The 22212-nt window shown below is 41.0% G+C and overlaps 1 protein-coding gene across 9 annotated transcripts in view; it reads right to left on the reverse strand.

Annotated features, from left to right (window-relative positions):
• Positions 1-22212, reverse strand: part of PSD3 (pleckstrin and Sec7 domain containing 3) — a 746112-nt gene that overhangs the window by 659367 nt on the left and 64533 nt on the right. For all 9 annotated transcript variants that reach the window (XR_005797446.1, XM_040496884.1, XM_040496672.1 and 6 more), the window contains one exon: positions 8898-9778. Coding sequence is in view for 8 of the 9 variants with exons in the window: in XM_040496884.1 (XP_040352818.1) it covers positions 8898-9662 (765 nt within the window). In the remaining variant the exon portion in view is untranslated. The remainder of the gene's footprint in view (positions 1-8897; positions 9779-22212) is intronic.

The following is a 22212-nucleotide window of genomic DNA, read 5'->3' on the forward strand; positions in this document are numbered from 1 at the left end:
TTAATCCTTGCCTTGAACCTTCCCCTCCCTGATCTTCCATGGTTGGCTCCTGCCTGTCATTCAAGTCTTACTTCAAAAGTCACCTTCCCCATGAGGCCAATTCTCACTTTCAAACTAAACTTCATTCTTACGCAGATTACTTCACCACTTCCTTCTGTTTTATTTTCTTCCAAGCACTTGTCACAATCTGAAGTTGTATGTTCATGTCTTGTTTACTTGTTTCATTTCCTGCTCCCACCAGAATATATAAACAAGGACTTTTTCCTATTCATTACTGTATCCCCAGTGCCTGGATTAGTGCCTGCCAGATAGTCAGTGATCAAGAAATATTTATTGAATGAATGAGTCCAGAAATTATTTCTTTAGCAACTATTCATCCAGATTGTGACCATAGTTATAGAAAGCAGAAGTACCATGTCTGAACACACAAAATCAGAAGAAAAAAAGTCCGTATTAAAACTCATGAGATTTCCTGCTAGATGAGCCACTCAACCCCTCACAAAGAGCATTTTTACTTTTACTTTACATAATTAACAAAGTTGATTTACAATTTAAACACATTTGTTATCTAGTTTCCTGGATTGTGGTGGATTTTAAAGGTACATTAGATGTAGGCACATTAATAATAGCAAGAAGGAATAGGCCAACATGTAGGAAATTGAAAAATTACTAAACAGCAATAAGAACTCACACTGCAGAATATTTGGAGGCATTATGCATAAAAGCAAATAGTCTTACTGATGTAAAGTTGCCAACAAACAATACTACTATTGTAGTAATTACTCAAGTTATCAAGAAAATTATGTTGTATATACATCTAAAGAAACAAGGCAATAGTAAATATCAAGTGTTTCTTAGAAAACAATTTACCCAAATTTTATTTTTTATTGCTATTTTAAAGGCTAAGCTATATTTGGTTTTCTAGAGAATTATTTCTGTGGAACATGTTACAGAAATTCCCTCCTTTCCTCCCTCCCTCCCTCCCTCTGTTCCTTCCTTCCTTCCTTCCTTCCTTCCTTCCTTCCTTCCTTCCTTCCTTTTCCCCTTATCCTTTCCTTTCCCCCAACTTTTCTCACGATGAGAAATGTGTAGCTAACCATGTCCCTTATAGCTTGGATACATAGAAAGCACAGATCCAAATCTGACTTTCAAAAATACCAACTCTGTGGACCTTTATGGCATTTTTGGTTGTTATTGTTTTCCTGATTTTGACCTGATCTTTTCTTCATCTTGATCCTTATTTATAATTTCCTAGACCTGATTATTTATTACTATTTACCTTTACCTTTGCCGTTATTTTTATTTATAATTTGTGCTATAGCTGCAGTGCACTTGAAATCCTTTATGGAAAAGATTGAGTGTATATGAACAAACTCTTGTGAGATCTTTCTGCTTATGACATGGGATAAATGGTGTGACATTTTAATTGTTACTTTACCATACAAACAGTTTGAGAATTCAATAAAGAGAAGTAAATCTTGCTGATAAAGTAGGATTTTCAAATGACAAAACATTGTAAATGCTTGAATAATGCCCTCATAATCTGCTGGACCTGGTAATTTAAAGGTTAATACAAATTCACACATCCTGAAAATTGAAAGTTAAATTCCAAAAAGTTAAAATTGACTAAATATAATCACAGGAAATATGCACAACACAAAGGGCAGCCAAAAAAGGAGTCCGAACTGCTGATTACTTTAGAATGAGGGAAAGGGAGCTTCCTAAAAACACAGCCCTGCAATAGCCCAACAATGTTAACTATATGGAACCATCCTTCTTTCTTTTGCCCACCTTTTGTTTTTCGTTCATATGGTTCAATTCAAGGAATCAGTATAGCCCAATTCAAGGAATGTGGCTTATGTTTGTGATTTTTGTTGTTCTTAATTCTTGAACACTGTTGGTCAGGAGTCCCAGTGAGTTGCTGTAAAGTGGAACAGATCACACGCAGAATCTAAGATGGTTATCTGCTTAGTATGGAACCCCACTTTCACTAAGGACTTATATTTGTGTAACTCTTATAGCACCCTATAATCTCTGAAAAATATACAAAGAAACATATTTGAAAGAGAAAATTTACAATGTCATAAATGAGTATCAGATTCAGAAAGGAAATCTGTTCATAAACTGTATCAAGCAATAGTTTGATTCTAATATATTGCTTAGTTCAGGGATGCTCTTTTTAAAATCTCCCCAAAGGCTGTAAAAACTGGTTTCCTTTAAATTTGAAAAGACTCAGACAGGACATTTATACAAAGCAAACACTTTATAAATTTTAGCTGAAAACACCCTGGCAGTGTTTTTGGTCATTTATTGTGTTCGTTGTCCATATTTGCTCCCCTCCTCTCCACATCGCATTAATTTCTAGAAACTGTCCCTTTCTAAGATATACATATTCATCACCATTTTTGGCCTGTCAGCAGATCTGATAGTACCATGTAAGCTGTGCTTGCCCCTGCCCCATAGTAAACTGGGGGGACACCCAACCCACAATGGACCAGGGAACCTTTTCCCAGGGGCTGGGAAGCAGTCCTAAGGGGTTTCAGTCTTGGTCTGAATTGTCTCTAAAGAGAGGAGATGTAAACCTGGGAACTGTGGGTGGCCATATTCCTCCCTGTGGAAGAGGGGGTAGAGGAAGCAGATGTGCAGAAAGAGAGAAAATGATTCAGAGAAGAGTAAAGAGAGGAACAGAGTCCAACAAAGAAAAGAGATAAAGAGAGAGACCTGAAAGCTCTGGAGCTCTCATTCCAATTGGTCCTGAGGACCATCTATGCCTCTGCCCTGGGGTTCTACACTTACACATGTATCTTTCTTCCAATGAGTACCCTGCATTTGGGATAAAGTATCTTTGAAGATTTCTGTTATACACAACCAAGAATCCTAACTAGAACAAGAATCCTAATAGAACACTTTTGTTCAAGGGCACAAGCTTTCAAAGTTAAACGAAGGGAGTCTGTTGAAACTAATTCAAACTAGCTAAGTGAAGATAAGTCTCTTCATCATTCTAGGTTTTAATTTCTGATTGGAATTGATTGCCAACATTTTCTTTGCTGAATAATTGATTCAAGAGACTAAAAACACCTTTCAGCAGATTTATTTCCTTTTAATATGGGATAATAACAAAACACAACTCTTTTTTGTATAGTCAAAACCCCTCAACTTTAGCTTCTGTCCAAATGTCTCAGGCCAAACCTAATATTTGAGTAATACTACTAATATTTTGTAAAAACAAATAACACTCAAGATTAGAAAATTTGGTATATATTCGTATAAAGTGTTTTAAAATACATTCAGTTCTTATTTATCCTCTGGATAGTAGAAAGGCATCTAATTTTACCAATAAAGGAGTTTCCCAATTCATAGTAACTTCTAAATATGATGGGCTTTTAGAGATTTATCATCAAAAGCTATAGTTTTGGTTGAATTTCCAAAATATGGGCACAAATGGATTGGCAAGGACTTAGAATCACAGAGCTAGATGGGAGGAAAGCAGTCTAATCTTTTCACATTACAGATAAGGAATTAAGACCCAGATGAAGAGACTTGTCCTCACTTAGCTAACTTGAATCAAGGAAAGGGCCACAGCCCCTATGTCCCAGCTCCCACTCCAATTGCTTTTCTCTATGTCACAGGGTCACCCAACTGTAAAGTGGCCCCTGTGCTCTCTGCCTTCTACTTCCAATCAAGATGCTGAAGTGTATATAGTTCCATGAGGGTAGCACTTGTACAATGATCATAAGATGTCTGTATTTGAATGCGAAAGGAAAGAGTAAGGAGAGAAAAAAAGAGTGAGAAAATGTTGTCATGGGAACGCTGAGGCAAATTGCAAGATAAAAAAGAATTGAAACTCATTCTGCTATCTCAGACTTCATTTATTGGAGTAATAAATCAAGACATCTGTGTCAAAACCAATGCAATGTAAAATAGACTAAAGATAAGCTTTTCAATCCAATCAATACTGTCTCCTAAGTACCAAAATCTTTTAAAAGGGACACCACCACACATTTATCTATATTACTGTTAAAACTACTATATGGGCATTTGTGCAAGCTCTCTCTTTGTTCTAATTTCTATTTTAGAATTCTAAATTGCTCACCAAGAAGGATTAATGTAAAGATTGAATTACCTAGATTACCATTTTATGTGCAGAACAGTTTCTAAGCTTACAACAGGTCAGAAAAGTCAAAGATGCTTGGGTAATTAAGTGTTTACCCCAGATAAGATACTGACCTCGTCCAGGGGGTTTAAGTATACCCAGGGGAGGGGGAGGGTCAGTATTCAACTCCAGAAGGGAATTTAATTCAACCGAAATCTGGTCAGAGAAGGAAATATCAGTGGTTAGGGGATGGACAGCTGGGAATTCCGGCCCTAAAATTCCATGGTGAGGATTTGTTTTATTGTTCAAAAAAGGCATTAACCCTTTCATATCACTGAGCATTAATCAGCCTTTATGAGGTTCATTCCATCATTTATTCATTCATTCAACTAATTGTGAAGTGCCAGGCACTGTGCTCTTCATGTATATAACCATCCCAGTGCCCACTGGAGTCCCAGATCTCCCTGAGAGAGAGGCAAGCCCAATGTGTATGTCTTTCTTGCAGAGAAGTCACTTGATAAAACCATTAATCTTTAGAGACAAGTTGAGGTAGATGAAATTAAGTTGTTTTAATACTTTTATTTCATTAAACAGTTTTCATTCCCTTTCTGGATTCATAGATTCATAATCATGGAGAGTCAGAACTGGAAGGACCTCAGAGAACAAATGTGATAACCAACTTTGTTCAGTGAGTTGTCAGGGGCCACTTAGCTAGTTAGCTAGCTAGTTGACAGAACCAGAGCTTCATTTTCATCTCATAAATTCCAGTGCCAGTGACCTTTATTTTAAATAAAAACTTTCTGTCAAAAACTTACAGACTTATATTCCAGACATTGGTCTTATTTTAAAGCAAAACAATCCAAGATGCAGAAAGTTAAAACTATTTTTTCTAGTCTGCTTGCCAGGGCCTACCTATAAGAAAATAGACCTACATCGCACTTGTATTCACTATCTTAAAGAAGAACTACCCATCCCTGTTTCCTTCCCACATATACTTCCCGTGGGCTCCTTATCTGTCTGGCTCATTCTCCACTCTGTCTTCTAAACTTGAACATTCCTAAAAGCTGGTGATAAAAACTCAAAAAGGTGATTGCTTTTTAGATGAGAGAGTAGGGGGGGAAAAAAGGAAGACCAATAGAGAGAGGTAAAATTTCTGGGAAATTTAAAGCTATAGATGAAAATTTGGAGGGGGGGTGTTGTAAAAATAGTACTAGGAGGAATATCTTTAAAATATATTTAATTACTATGATTTAAATACCAAAAGTCATTGTTACTTCAAAACATAAAATATGTAAGATATAAAGACCTAGTTTTAAAAAAAATTGGAAATTTTCCAAAATGATTGTAGAGAAAGCTTTTTTTTCCCCTCTCTTTTGTGTTGTGTCTGTCTTATCTTGGTATGGTCTTTGTATCTTTAGCCCCAGATTCAAGACACACATCAACAGTTCCTTTCATTCCCACAGAGAGGCAGCAGAACATGGGCCCAAGAAATCCTTAGGGCAGCTGTGGCCTCAGACCATGGAACATTTTCTGATTCACACTGACGGACTTACCACAGGAATGTTACAGCCCTCAAGCTGGCATTACCCAGAGCTGGAACACCATGTCCTCCAAACCCAGACCTTCATTGCTTCTAGAAAGCAGTGCTTGTTCACACAAGGCTGGTCACTAGACCTGATATTCCCAAGGGTCCTTCTCCCATCCTCTCCACCAGAGAAAATAGGAGTAGAGTGTCCCAGTTTCCAGGAAGTAGTGGGTTGCCTTCCAAGGAAATCTCACCCTCTCAGAAGACACTGAAAGAAGGCTAAAAGGGCTCTGGCCTCCAATTGGATAATTAGAGTTCTGTCCTGAGCTGCCATGTCCTAGTCATGGGATCCAGCAAGTTGCTGACCATCTACAAGCATCTTGTCTCCTTATCCATGAAGTGGAGATGATAATAATGTATATCCTCATGGAGTTTTGATGTTTTAATAAGAGGAAATAGTGCATTGGAAGCCCTATATTGGCCATAAAGTGCTATAGTTGTTTTTACTATAAATTAAAAATCAGTTGATTTGATTTGCCGCACTCACTCCCTATGATACTTGGAAGGATGTAAGTCAATAATTTTCATATTGGAGTCCATTTGTTTCAACTGTGAGGCAATATATTTAGGCATCTGGGGCATTGTGAAGAAGAGACTTGGAAAGTTGATACAAGGACCTCAAGCCTATGAAACACATGTAGTGTGTACATGTAGTGTGTAGTGTGTAGACTTTGCTTCCATGTAACCAAAATTTCACTTTAATTTTTTTTTCAACATTTATTTATTTTTGGGACAGAGAGAGACAGAGCATGAATGGGGGAGGGGCAGAGAGAGAGGGAGACATAGAATCGGAAACAGGCTCCAGGCTCTGAGCCATCAGCCCAGAGCCTGACGCGGGGCTCGAACTCACGGACCGCGAGATCGTGACCTGGCTGAAGTAGGACGCTTAACCGACTGCGCCACCCAGGCGCCCCTACTTTAATAAATATAATCGATCACATTTTTTCATGAGCACAGCAGGTGAAAATTTCCACTACAGGTATTCAAGGGCTTTCCATTCATAGTTGACAAGAAGACATTTTTAATCAGGCTGCTGCCATTTTATAGTGACTTCTACAGCTAAATTCCAAAGCATGAGAGGACTAGGGAATTCTTATACACTAATTTATCAAATCCAGACACCTTAATCTATTCAGGACTGGGAAGATGGAAAAAACTCTCTCTCTTAATTGTACTCCTTTCTCTAGCACAGAAGACCAGGCGGGGATCACCTGGCTAATAATAGCCATAAAGCATTTAAAGGACTTGTGGTCTGAGGGTGCTAATTTCACAACTCCCATCCTTCCTGTTATGGAGGGAATCATGTTTGACCAGCAAACTCAAGGATAAGTTTTTGTAGCCCTGCTTCCTAACCACCTCGAGTCCTACCCTAGATGGACACCCTTCACGGACCATGTACTCCCTGGTCCTACCCAGGTGTCTCACTGATTTGCCTCTCTTCTTCTCTCCCTTAAGACAAGACTACTGAGGGTCCCTTTTACTGGCCCAACACTTTAGTATACAAATCTAAGTTTTTAGCCCAGAATCTTGTAACGCTTAGTTTAGATGGGACAGATGTCTGGGAGCCCATTCACAAAAGTTGCTACATGAAGCAGACAAGGGAGAAATATACCCACTTGGATCAACTCCCAAGGTACTTCTTCCTAGAGAAATGGCTCTGAGGCTTTGGTTTATACCCGGAAGGTGGGAGGGGAGAATAGGAAAAGATAGAGTTTTCAAGTTATCAAACCAGCATCAAAGTACATAAACAACTACTGTGTGACCACACATAAAGAGACAGGGCTCTGACACATGGGTATGCCATTCCTCCTAAATCCCTGTAGGAAATGAGTGATACAAGAACCAGGAAGGAATGTAAACTATTTCTTAAGGGAACATGCTAGCATCTCTTTTCTTCCAAAAGTTCCCCTCTGAATAGAACTTAGGCTCATCCTTTCTCCCTGATTCTTAACTGTGACTATACAGGCTCCCTGTTAAAAGGGGAAAGAGCATGGAAGGATGTTGTATAGAAGCATGTAGGAGAGAACCACAGAATCTAGAAGCCGCATCATTTCCAAGTCCACGGAAGACCAATTTTCTGATAGGAATTTCATTCATTTCTTCTGTGAGGTCCCTGAGAGTCCCCTCCATGTCTACCTTCCCATACCCCAGAAAAGTCCCCATTCTTCTCCCTGATCCCACCAACCCCAACACACACGCTCTTCCTCACCCTCACCCTTGTCACCTATATTATGTGCAAAGTATAGCAAATTGTCTAAACTGTTAATAAAGGGGAAAAAAAGCATACTTTTTTATTTTGTCCATCCATTTTGTGATCTGTATACCTGAACTGGGTGGAGAGAACACCATCACAATGAGAAGGTTGGGTCAGAGATGCAGAGAATAAGATGCTAATAACAATGAGCTAGCATGGCCATGATTGGAGACAGAGCCCATAAAAGCTGGAAGAGACCCTTGAAGACCACACAGATTTATCTCTTCCATTCCTACTGGGAAATGGAAGCTGGGAGGTCAATGCTCAGGGCTATATAGCTTCTTGGGGTGGGGTGGGAGGGTGATGGGAGGTAGATGTGGGCTTTAGAAGGTGTGGCTGAGTTCCAAGGCTGCACTTCGTTTCTGAAAACCTCCACAAAATTCACTGAAACCTCCTTAAAGTGCCCAGAGCCCATTCTGGAGAATAGGTTTTGCTTCTGTACTTTTTCTTTTTGGAAGGGGGAGGATTTTTGCCTAGCCACTTCTCAGCTCCCCCCATCTGAAATGGGGGTATGAGCTTCTATTTTTCAGGGTGGTTATGAGGACAAATGGGATATAGAAAAACATCTAGCATAATGGCTGACACATCATAGGGCTCAATAAAAGTCTATGTACCTCCTTTATCCTTCCCTCTGGTCTGCCCCTAAAAGTATGTACTTCCTTGCCTGACTTGTCTTCTCCTATCTTTGTCAGAAATCTGGGAAACAGTTATTCATCCTCTCCTTCCAAACAAAATGTTGCTAATGGCTGGGAAATGTGGCAGAGCAGAGAGGAAAGATCTAGGCCCAAGGCAGGGGGACTGTGGCTGATGAGTACCTCTGCTACTGAGGTTTACCCCATCGACAGTGCAGGGGACGTGCAAGTATGAGTGACTGGGAGCTCTAGTGGGCACATCTGTCCCCATTCTCTATTCTCTCTTCTGGGAACAGCTGGGGTCTGGGGATTCAGCCACATGGGCTTTCTTACCTTGAGAGGCAGAGCGGCAGGCAGGGCCGGGTAGCTCTTGCTGGTCTGAACGGGCGGACAGTATCTGTAGAGCCTTGCTCTCCTAGCTTGCACAGTGGTGCTGGTGCCCTCTTCACAGCTCTTGGGAAGAATCTGGCAGGTAGCAACACCTCTCCTCAGCATAGCACTTTCACCCCTGTCAGTAGCGTGAGCCAGGATGGCCGGTGGCATTGAACATCCCAAGGCATCCCAAGATGAAGGGTCCTTGCTCCACAGGTCCTGGGGGGCAGTGATGACTGGCCAGTGCTCCCAGCCCATGGAGGGATTGTTGCTTTCATTGCTCATAACGGGAGCTGGACTACGAAGTCTGCATGACAGGGGCTGTAGTCGTCCAAATTTCCTGGAGGCGGGGGCCGGGGAAGGCCTGTGACGTGGGGTTCTGCAGACACCACCTCTTCTTACATCCAGATCCTGGGATTTTTCCTCTCTCTCCTCCTCCTTCAGAGCAGAGCAACTGAAAGCAGCTGGTTCCTCTGTCCCAGAGCCCCCCTTCTGCAGCAGGCGGGAGGGAAGAGCAGCCAAGCCCTGTGTGTGCCTGAGGTCCTGGCCTGCCAAGAAGCCAGTCCTGGGACTTGGGAAAATGTGTCCCTCCTCCGGGCCCCCTGGGGCTGCTGTCCAGGCTGCAGTAGCTGGAGACTGGGAGGGGTGAGCTCGGGCAGGGGGGGCCTGCAGCTGGATGAAGAGGAAGGAAGTTTTCATCTGCTGTTGCTCGGGCTGTTCAGCCATTTCCTCCAAGGGGGTAGGGCCCTTGCCAGGGTCGAGTTTCAGACCTCAGTGCCCAGGGATGCAAATGCCAGCAGCTGTGGGCAGACATGACTTGGCCCCATGGTTCCAATGACAGCCTGAGGAAGCAAATGACACATCTTCAGGACCCAGGGGCAGTCTTCAAGGAGCAGGGGATAATGTTGCTGTGAGAGTGGACTCAGCACTCACTTTACAGAATCACAAAACCAGACAGACTGGAGAACACTCTAGTAATGAGAGGTGGGAGGGGACAGTCAACAGTCAGCACTCTCATGTTGGTGAGTCTGATGGGATTTCTTTTTCTTTCCTTTCTTTCTTTCTTTTTTTTTTTTAATTTCTTTTTCTTAATTAAATGTCCCCTTCCCCATATTTGAAATGAAAATATTAAAGTTATTTGTTTCATTGTTTAATCCTAAATTCTATATTAGCTACACTTGTTCTTTGGTGTCTGACTTGTGAGACACTGTGTGATTTGTAGATGAAGCTTCCAGGACATTCCAAAGTGTACTTTTAATCCACCTTGCTTGCATTGATAATGCACAGTTGTAAACAACTTTAATGTTTTAATGAATTTCCTCTTTAAACCCTATGGTTATTTAGGAGTTCCCAGTGTTAGTCCCATAGTCCCACATCAAAATACATGGTATTACACACACACACACACACACACACACACACACACCCAAATAAATAGAAATAAAGAGATAAAGATGAAAAAGGGATAAGGAAAAAAAAGAGAGAGAGACAGAAAGACGAAATAAGAGAAGTTATGCAGATGACAAACCAGACGGGAGAGGGCTTTGCTTTGTTTTAAAAAAATACTTCAGCCTTTTGTGAAAACTAAAGCAATTCACCTGAAAATTCACTGAGTAGTCCACTTTCAGGGTGTTACTATAGGCTCAATATCTCTCACAATGGAAAAGAACATTTTGAGTCCCATGGCCTTGTTCCTGAGAAGTGAGTAGGAGGTGGAAAAGGTCTTTCTTTTTAATTTGAACTTGACTGAAAGGGAACCAGGAAATTATGCTCTGAGACAAACTGAGCACATAACCTAAAAAGTTGGCTGCTTTGGCAGCACATGAGCCTGACCTATCTCTCTCCCCCCAACTCCTGGCCATTACTTTACATGGGAAGCACTGCTGGATTACTGCAGGGCCATGGCTTTGGCTGACCACTCCTGGCCAGGGTGTCTTTGGAAGTTCTCAGGATGGATGGTTGGGGCCCTCTGTTTATTTTTATTTTAAATATATTCACACAGCCATTACACCCAAGGTTATGGTAACTCTGTCCACATTTCCAGACAACTGACAAAGGACTCAGTGTACATTTGCTCAGAAATGTGTCCAGAGCTGTCTAGTCTAGGAATAGGACAGTATAATCCCTTCATAACACACATCATTACAGAGAAAACTTTGGCAAAACAATGTTATGTCCAAGTCTTAGACCCCTCCATTGAAATAATGATATGTTGATCTGATCACACTATTTTTCAATAAAAATCCTGTGTTGATTGATGTTTAGTCCTCTTATGTAATTTTCCCACTCTCCTATAAAAGTACTTGTGTGAACACTAATCACTTAACACATACTAGTTTGTTAATGGATTAACTGCTAATAAGGCAAGGAGCTATCTTTGTACAGAACAGGGATTTGGGTGAGAAGAACCATCTTTTTGTTTTTGCTTCTCCAGGTGCCAAGCATTATGCTAGGTGCTTTACAGACTTAATGTTATTTATTTATTTATTTTTAAATTTTTTTTTCAACGTTTATTTATTTTTGGGACAGAGAGAGACAGAGCATGAACAGGGGAGGGGCAGAGAGAGAGGGAGACACAGAATCGGAAACAGGCTCCAGGCTCTGAGCCATCAGCCCAGAGCCCGACGCGGGGCTCGAACTCACGGACCGCGAGATCGTGACCTGGCTGAAGTAGGACGCTTAACCAACTGCGCCACCCAGGAGCCCCTCGGCCAGGGTTTTAAACAGATGAGAAGTTTCACTTCAACTTCAACCTCCAAATAAAATGATGTACAAACCAAAAAACTATGGTGGTAGTGGTGGTGTGTTCAGGACACTTCTCTCTTCTAACCTGTTATTTGTGAGCCTACCACAGAAATGATTACTGACAAATATTTCATTTCTAGGTTGTGTAGGCTAAGAATAGAAGAGAAAGAGTTGACAGAAGGACTGATAGAATTTACCTGGAGGACACATGTAAGGCATCTCCTTAGGACACTCTTAAATATTTGAGGGGCACCTTCAGGGAGGGCTGGAGTTCTGTATGAGAAGTTGTGGCAAGTGCCCGAGAAACATGGGTTTTTGCTATGATGTAAATAGCACTGAGATTGAAAGTGTGTATTTTGCCAGACAGACATTTCTCTGAATCCATTGTGGGACTGTGTGATCTTGAACAAGTTTCTTGACCCTCTGATAATTAGTTTCTTCTTCTATAAGATGAGGTAACAATATCTACTTTATAGAGTTATTGAGAGGATTAGGTGGAAGTGTATATAAAGGGCTTACTTAGCATAGTAGCTGGCACATAACAGTTTCTTAATAAATGTTAGCAACTCTTACAATTTATATCCACATACTATTGAGTCCTAGAAAAAAACTGGTTGACCCAGTGGAATGATGTGAGCTATGGCATGAAATATATACATATATATATATATATATATGTATATATATATATATATATATATATATTTATATAAATGTGTGGGCAATCACACACATGTTTTCATGCTTCTCATGTGATGGGGCTAACAGCTAAGGAATTAAGTGGGATGACAGAAGAGTCAGCAGTGAATTTGGGGTCTGGACACATGTGCTTGAGTCCTGCTGTGATCACTTAGCTGTGACTCATGGCAAGTTTCTGAACCTCAGTGCATTTACCTGAGCAAGATAAATTTCTGAGCTTCCTGCCTTAGAGAATTGTTTTGAGGGTCAAATGGCATAATGTATGGAAGAATACTTTGTAAGCACAAAATTAATATATATTAGGTTTTTAAAGTTTATTTATTTTTTTGAGAGAGATAGAGAGCATGAGCTGGGGAGGAGCAGAGAAGAGGGAGAAAGAGAATCCCAAACAGGCTCCACACTGTCAGCACAGAGACCGACACAAAACTCAGTCCCATGAACCATGAGATTATGACCTGAGCTGAAATCAAGGGTCAGGTGCTTACCTGACTGAGCCACACAGGCACCCCCATATTAGGTCATTAAGTCAGAATGGATTTTGTTATAATAATATTAGTAATAACTAAATTAAATCATTGTCTCTGATTTCTCTGAAGACTCGAGATTTCTTTGTCTTGAAAGGATTCTAGGTTGATTCCCACCACCACTGACCTTCAAGATTCGTAAAGTGTGATTGCAAACAACAGATAATTTTAATTGTACTTTATTTCTGCTAGTGATTTCTTCTCATTATTTTTAGAGAGAAAAAAATATTTTAAAATCTTATCAAGGGTGGAGTGGGGAGTGGGCACTGGGAAGGGATATCAAAGCACTCATTTCTCTCATTACACGTTTTTTTTTAATGTTTCTTTATTTTTGAGAGAGAGAGAGAGAGAGAGAGAGGTGCGAGCAGGGGAGACACACAATACTAAGCAGGCTCCAAGCTCTGAGCTGTCAGCACAGAGCCAGACATGGGGCTTGAACGTGCAAACCACGAGATCATGACCTGAGTCGAAGTCAGACACTTAACTGACTGAGACACCCAGGCACCCCTAACTTAAATCTTATGACAACCTTAGGAAGTAGGCAGCAGGATTCTCCTTTTAGAAATTCAGAAAGAGAATAAAGGAGATGAAGTAACTTGCTTAGAGCAACAGAGTTTGGAAGGGCAATAACTTGAGATTTTCACAAAGGTCTGGCTCTTTCCCCCCACTGGGATGGGTGGACCCAATTAACACAGTTTGTTCAGCCTGTCTGTACTTCCTATTTCCAAAGCTTGGATTCCTAGGAAAGATCTACTCACCACTCATGTGTTACATTTACTGCCGAGGGAGGCTCTCTAAAGTTGTTTCCCTAGTATTTTTAAGAGCTTAAATGATTCAAGATTGTACAAAATGATCAATCAAGATTTGTTTTCTGAGTCTAAGATAAGTAATTCTCCCAAAAGTGGTGATTCCAGAGAACAAGTGTTAGAAGTGCATGTTTCAGGGAATCCCAAGGATTCCTGGAAATATTCTATTCAGAGTCAAAGGAGTCACAACGTGCCTCTCAACAATCATTCATTCTCTCAAAAGGTGGAGCTCACGGTAGTCAGTCCTTGGCAATTAAACTGGGAGACTTCTCGAATCACTGTGTCTAATCTGGTTGTGACCTAGTGGCCATCTACAGCCTGATAGGAAGGCAAAAAGGTAGTAACAATTGCCTCTTCCTGCTATAAGGATGTGTTTCAAAAATGCATTCTTGAGTCAAGAAAGAATGCGAAACATGGCAAAGTTGGGGTGAGGCATGAGACTGAGGAAGAGCTTGCAGACATGAAAGGGCAGAGACATGGGACTGAACTGAATGATATAACCTAGGAGAGTCAAAGCAATGCCAATAGTAATCACTGAGCATTCCTATTCATGCCGTTTCAAATAAGGCTTCAAGATTCTTCAGGATATTCTGTCTATGGGTTAGAAATACACCTCACAGTGTGGCTTAGTTTCCTCCCTTATTATAAGGAGATTTGTATAATAGTGCACATGGTAGTGGTGATGATGACAGTTGCCATTTACTGAATGTCTACTATATGCATGACACTGCTGTGGGCACTTTATATGTATCACTTCTAACCCTCATAGAAAGATTTTTATTAGAGTCTCTGTCTCAAAGACACAGATACTAAAGACTGCAGAAATTATTTTCCCAAAGTGACATAGCAATTAAGTGAATGCAGATTCAGGTCTTTCAGGCTCCAAAGTCTATGCTCTTTCCATGATGTCACACTACTTATGAATGCATCTATTTAGGGACCAACTTTATCTTCTGTTTAATAGACAAACACTTGAGATTTGGAGAGGAAAAAAAAAGAAAGAAAGAAAACTTTTCTTACATCCTCTCCAAGCACCGGGGTCACATGTTCCCCTCAACTCCACCACCTCTTACTTTCTTCAGACTTACTCCCCTGTGACCATTTTTTGCCTCTCCCCAAAAAGCAAGCTCAGCTCATTCCTTCAGGAATTGACACCATGTCAGATATTCTCCCTTGTGATGATTATTTTTGGAAGAACCAGATGGAGTTTTTCCATTTCCATCCTGTTTCTATTTCCTTTGCTGCCTGCCACCCTGACCCCACACACACATGGGTGTGTTTTGACTGATTCTTTGTGTTTTCAGTTGATATGTGCCTATCCCAGCATCTGATCACATAAGATGACTACTTTTGAAGTAAATGGAAAAAGTTCTTAAACAGACCAGAGTGATGGGCACGAGGAATTTAGATGCTCTACTCTGTGTCATGCCCAGATGGCTGTCCTCTAGTTCAAGGTTTCTGCAGACTTTCCACTGTGGAAGCACTGGACAGTCAAAGGTGGGGGGCTTTGGACCAGGCCAGGGGCAGGCTCCACTTAAAAAAGGGGTGGGGGTGGGGTGGGATAGGGACAGTGTGGGGGGTGAGGTTTGAGGTGGTTTGTGTTCTGAGACCCAAGTCAGAGCCAGAAGCTATTCCTCCTTCACTTAATCCCTAATTGTTCCAGATTGTTCCTCAGTGAAACCATCCTCATGGTGTTGTGAGTTTACCAGAAGTAACCTTCAAAAAAGCTTGATTAGATGAATAGGGATTACTTCTAAGTGCACTTTTTATAACTAATTAGAGCAAATGACCCATTTCTACTGAACTTGTAAGAACTGCAATTTTATCTAGTGCCACCGTGTGCCAAGAGCTTCCCATTTACTATCCGGTTTAGTCCTCAAAAGGCCATAGGATGAAGAAGCTGAGGCCCAGAGAGATGAAGCACCTTGCCTAAGTCATTAACAAGAGGCAAAATTAGCACTCAAGTCCTTTTTGTCCTAACTCCAAACAGGGGCTAAGTGTCTCTCAGTGCATCCTTGTCCTCATTCCAGCCCACTCTGAATCCTTTCAGTGCTCACTGCATCCCCATTCAACTGATTTTATGAGCTGCTGCTACATTGGTCTTCTAAGACCCCAACTCTCTCATGCCCATGACCTGTGGTCACCAGTCTCCAACATAAAGATAACCTCAACCACTGGTTTGCCTGTACCTTCCCTCTTTTTCCAGACTGTTCTCCTACAGCTCTTCCATATGATCCCCCTCATGCAGATGTGCTCCCCATACAAAGCTTTTACTTAGACCCTTGCTTGAGTCCCTTCCCTTCTCTGTCTTCCCCACCTATGCAAATGCCACTGCCTTCTGGGATACTGTATAGATCCCACCATCTTTCTGACACCTTTGCCAGACATTCCAACCATCAGTAATCCTTCCCTTTCTAGCACTTTCTGCCAATAAGATTTATTGTGATGCCAGCCACATATTATTCCCTATGGTGAAAGAAAATGAAAAGAAAGAAGAAAGTTTCAAAAAGCTTTGGAAATTTTCTTTTTTCTAACTCCTGACTCAGTCTCAAAAATCCAAAATATTTTAGTGTTGCAACTATTCTCCCCTAAGTAAAACATTTGGTTTAGTTGTAAACTCAGATAAAAACTACATTTGGTAATTTTTTATATATACCAGACAATAAATTCACTTGAAACACTATCAAAATATAACTAATTCAGCATTGAATTTGGAAAGCTGTGTGTGTGGCATAAAGTTGCATGATGAGATGATGTCTAAATAGAAGTGAAGGAGGTTTTGGGGCTTCTGGGTGGCTCAGTCAGTTAAGTGTCTGATTTAGGCTCAGCTCATGATCTCATGGTTCATGAGTTTGAGCCCTGCATTGGACTCTGTGCTGACAGCTCAGAGCCTGGAGCCTGCTTCGGATTCTATGTCTTCTCTCTCTGACCCTCCTCTGCTTGTTCTCTGTCTCTCAATCTCTCTCTCTCTCTCTCTCTCTCTCTCTCTCAAAAATAAATAAACATTTTTTTAAAAGTCTCATTATTAAAAAAAAGTGGAGGAGGTTTTATCAGGTCTTAATAAAAACAATTACTAAATACATATTGATTTAGCATCCACTCTCTATTCTGCAGTAATAATGCTACTGAATTACTGTAATAATGGCCCTGTAGGCAGTCTCAGAAGGATAAATACTGTGATTTTCAGTCCTTCATGGAACTTTGATCTTTTGTTCTATTCCCTAATCCTTACAAGGGCAAAATGATTCAGAATCAAGCCAGTCACCTAGATCAGTGTTAAACACAATTTCTCTCCCAAGAAAGGCATAATGTGATCTCTTAAGTAATAGGAAGAGAGAAATCTAGAATATAATAAGGCCAGATAATATTTGGGATCCTTTCTTATCCAAAATGGATCCCCTTCTTTACTTTTAGGATTTCTGGGCTTCTGACTGTAATTCTTGCCAGGTACTTCAGAACAAAGGAATGATGTCTACTGGAGACAGGCCTAGGTTTTATTATGGAGAAGAGTGATAAAGAGATAACAGCCCTGACCAGATTGCAGTACTAGCCCCATACCTCACCAGTAGCACAAATTCAACCTTTATATGTGAAATATAAAAATATCTGCCCTAACTATGAATGTTACTAGAATGTTACTGAATAATTACCATGTCAGGACTATAAGGAAGAATTTAAATCCTGACGTTTTCTTTTAAGGTAAGACAAATTGAACAATCGATGTTTCTAACACCAGTGGTATGTATATCATTGCCATGATGTGACACAAATTCATCTTTTCAACAATTGTTGTTGAGCACCTCCTGTGTCCCAGGGACTACAGAAGTAAGTATATACCAGTCAATCCCCAGACGCAGCTAGGATCCAGTGGGGGTACTGCCTACATAGAAAACTCTGAATCCTGGGGTGCCTGGGTGGTTCAGTCGGTTAAGCCTACAACCCTTGGCTTTGGCTCAAGTCATGATCTCCAGGTTTCGTGAATGTTTTGTGAGATCCAGCCCTGTTGCTGACAGGGAAGAGCCTGACTGGCATTCTCTTTCTCTCCCTGCCCCTCTCCTGCCCTCTCTCTTTCTCTCTGAAAATGAATAGGTAAACTTAAAAACAAAATAAAAACAAACAAAAAAAGCCTCTGAATCCATACAAAAGCAAGTAAATGTCCTTACAGGGTTCAGAAGAAGAGTCAATAGACAAATGCTATTATAGACTTAATGTGAGTGTCCCCCCAAGATTTATATGTTAAACCTACTCCCTGTGTGATAGTATTTGGAGGGATAGCCTTTGGGAGGTGATCAGGTCATGAAGGTGGAGACTTTTTGGTAGGATTAGGGTCCTCAAAAGGAGAGGCCAGAGGGCAGTTCATTCTCCTGCCATATGGGCACACACACCAAGAAGTCAGCAGTGTGCAACTAGGAGGAAGGTTCTCATCAGAAACCGAATTGGTTGACACCTCTATCTTGTATTTCCCAGCCTCCAGTACAATGAGAAAGAAGTTTCAGTTGTTGATAAGTCACTCAGCTTATGGCATTTTGTGACAGCAGCCTGAAGTGACTAAGGCAGCAATTCATACCAAGAAACGGGGTGCTGCTACAACACATACCTAAAAAGGTGGAAGCAGCTCTGAAACTAGGTTATAAGTTTGGGGCTGGGGTTTTAGGTGCATGCTAGATGAAGCTGAAATTATCATTAAGGGGTTTTTATAAACAATTATGGTGGGGGCACAGAAAGGAAAGAAGAGCTGTAAAGAAGGTTTCCACCCTAGAAAATACATAAATAATCACATAACAGAATGTTGATAGAAATACAGATGGTAAAGGCCGTTCTGATGAGGTCTGAGATGGAAGTAAGGAACATGTTACTGGACAATGGAGAAAACTTGCCAGTGATGAAATTGGGTGTTTTGCTGAGGAGATTAATTTTTTTTTTAATTTCCTTAAGTTTATTTACTTTGAGAGTGAGCAGGGAAGGGGCAGAGAGAGAGGAAGACAGAGACAATCCCAAGCAGGCTCCACACTGTCAGTACAGAGCACCTTGCGGGCTTCGAACTTATGAACCATGAAATCTCTACCTGAGCTGAGACCAAGAGGAGGAGGCTTAACCGACTGAACCACCCAGGTACCCCTCACTGAGGAGACTTCTAAGTGAAGTGTTGAAGAAGTGACTTGGTTTCTTCTGACTTCTTATAGTAAAAGATGAGAGGAGAAAAATGACTTAAAGATGGAATTATTAAGCAAAAGGGAACTATAACTTAAATATTTGAAAAATTCTCATACTGAATAAAATGAGAATGTGTTCGGAAGAGAATTTAGGGTGCAGTCAAGCAACCACTTGATAAGGAGATTAGTATGGGTGTGAACTGCCACGTAAGAAGCATCATGAATGACTTTTGAAGATCAAGGTGAGATGAGAGTAGGGAAGAGAAGGCAGCTTAGAAAATACTTATGGATGTGGCTCTGCAATAGGTTTCATAGCACATATCGCAAGGTGTCATTACAGAGTTATTTGTTTGCTTAATTATTTGATGACTGTTTCCCCTAGCACCAGAGCAGACACCATTTTGTTCTTCATCCCATACCTAGTCCCTAGCACAGAGCTTAGCAGGCAGAATGTGTTCAATAAATACTTGTTAAATGAAGAAATGGTGTATATATGGTGTATATATGGACCCTACTGGATCCAAGCTGCTTCTGGGCACTGACTAGTGCATACTTACTTCTGTAGTCCCTGGCACACAGGAGTGCTCAATAACATTTGTTGAAAAGGTTCTTGCCTTTAATAAGCTTTTAATCCAATGAGGAAGACAGAAAAACACAGCTAACACAAGACAGAATGTGATAAATTTTGAATAGGGGGATAAGAGTAGAGAGAGATTAATTCTGACAGAGCTGTAGGGGAAGTCTAATGGAAGACGCACCACCTGAGGTGGCCTTGTAGGTCAGCATTACAATAAGTAAAGATTAGGGAGTCTTACATTCAAGGCTGGATGAAATTAGAAGAAAAGCATAGAAATGGGACATTATATAGCAAGTTTAGGGCATGTGTAACGTGGCTCAAAATGATGGAGTGCATGCAAAGCATGGTTTATAAGGGAAAATGGAGGGGTTTGCTCTAGATCATGGAGGGCCTTGAAAATAAAGTTGAAGGGGTCCTTTAAGCCTTTTGAGGAGGAAGTGACTTCAACTCTGCAAAAGACAGTTTGTTAGTGTATTAAATTCAGCTTTTTAGCCCAACAAACCTTTCTCTAGGACCTGGTAGCAACTACTTTTCCATACTGTGCTGGGTGTGAATGTGCCAGGCACTTCACAGACCGCATTTCACGAATCCCCATGGTACACACTGGCACACCCCCCCCCACCCCAGTTTACATAAGTAAACAGAGGCTCTGAGGGCAATTTGACCAAGCAGCAGAGTTAGTAACTAGTGTGGACTGCCAGACTTCAAAGCCATTCTCTGCAGCACTCAAGCTGTCAGGAAGCAAACAGAAACGCTGCCTGAGAAACACACTGTGTCCTTTTTGCTGGGAGAACAGAGCCAGTATGGTGCACTGAGGTTGGTGGGCACACTGCCATGCCAAGCGGGCAGATGCAGATAGACATGGGCACGTGGATCCGGTTCCCCTTTGCCTGGCAGACCGGGCAGTATTGACTACCTCGACTGGATATGAATGGATGTGCTTCTCACATACAATCTATGCCTTTCACAAGGAAATCTTCTAATAGCCAGGGAAAAAGGGCCTATTTATCTTGAAAGGAGTAAAAGAAGAGTGAAGTGTAGGGGGCAGAAAGCAATACTTAAAAGTATAACTGTTTGAAATAGAATGCTTTTCATTAGGTCTGTGCAGCTGTTTAAATGATGGAAAATGATCGCTTATTCCATTTAACACACATATGTATTAGGGCCTCCTTTTCAGCTTAGCATCACTTCTTTCCCCCTGGTAGTCAGGATGGCTGACTACCGTCCACTTATAAAAGGAAAAGAAAATGTCCTTACAAATGATGCAACTTGAAAGATGCCAGGAAAAGTGATATATCCAAAAGTTCTACACTTATAGAATAATTAACCTGGGGATAGGATGGATTCTCCTTTGGAATTCTAATTACTCTGGGAGGGCCAAACCCATCATACCACCAGTATCTTTGTTCAAGTAGTTTTCTGAGGCTGCTTCCTCATACACTGTCCAGGTTTGGCAGCCCCTGGAGATGAGAGTGGGGCAACAGGAGGAGAGGATGGGCCATCAGCAGGCCAGAGACAGTCTTACCCTCACTCACTATTCCAAATGAACACCACACAAGTCAAGAGCCTGGGGCAGCTAGTGAAGATGAAGTCTCACAACAGCACAAGTTTTTATTGAGCTCAGTGTTTCCAACTGAAGTTGGAGAATTTTCCTTTAGTCACTTTCTACTTTTAAAATATGGTAAACAATGTAAAAGAATTTTTTTAAAGTCAAGCTTCATCCTTTCCAGCTCGTTATTACAAATATTTGCTTCAAAAAGAAATATACTAGCATGTGTACACACACGTGACTGTGCTTTTTGTTTGTTTTGCATTTAGCAACAGGAAAAACACAGTTAACACTCTTTAAAAAATTCAGCCAAGCAGAAAATTGGGAACAGCAGCAGTTGTGAGAAGAGACGTGTGCACAGGGTACAAATGAGTTTTATTCCACCCTAGTCTCTCTGTCCTTCTGAGTCACTAGAGGCCCATCCAAGAGGCAGACGCTATGATGCTGGCAGCGATGATGTTAGAGAAAGAGACACACGGAGAAACAGGAGGGAGAAGCAGTTAGATGATTGGTTTTACAAGAAGCTCTTTAAATGCTTTGATTCTGATAGCTTGCATACCCACTATATTGTCAGGCCTTGGCTTTGAAGTGAGAATGCTCTCTGCCATTTTCTGATAGGGTAATCTTGGGCAAGTCACTGAGACTTCTTGATCCTCATTTTCTCCCCTATAAGATGATGATAATAATAATAAGGTCTCTCTTGCAGTATAGAAACGAAGGTTGAATGAGATAATATGTGGGAAAGCAACATATAGAATGGATATATTGCCATGCACAGGTGAGTTATTTTTCTGAATATACAGCTTCACTCAAAATTATAAAATATCTCTGAGGAGCATGGCTTCTTGGATAAGAACACAAATCTTAAAGGATGAATAAGAGCTGGCCAAAGAGGAGAGCATTTGTGTTTTCAGTGAGCAAAACTCACATAAATAAACCATGAGGCATGCTGTACGCAGGGCAGTCTGGGATGTGGGGTGGGGGTGGGCAAAAATGAGCCTAGATGGTTTGGCTTAGTGGCACTAAACTTTAGGTTTGAGGCAAGTGGTGGCAGGAGCTCCACCCTGCAGGGTGTTATATACCTTGTTGGCAAGCTTGGATTTTATACCCTAGAACAGCGTTTTATCTATTGTGTTCAGTGAAATTTTAACAAACATATTTTCCAGTATTATTATTTTTTTCACTTTATTTTATTCTCTCATCATGATAAGTGTACTCTTTAA

This window comes from Herpailurus yagouaroundi, unplaced genomic scaffold, assembly GCF_014898765.1.
Source record: "Herpailurus yagouaroundi ecotype Mexico unplaced genomic scaffold, PumYag 28, whole genome shotgun sequence".
NCBI lineage: Eukaryota > Metazoa > Chordata > Mammalia > Carnivora > Felidae > Herpailurus > Herpailurus yagouaroundi.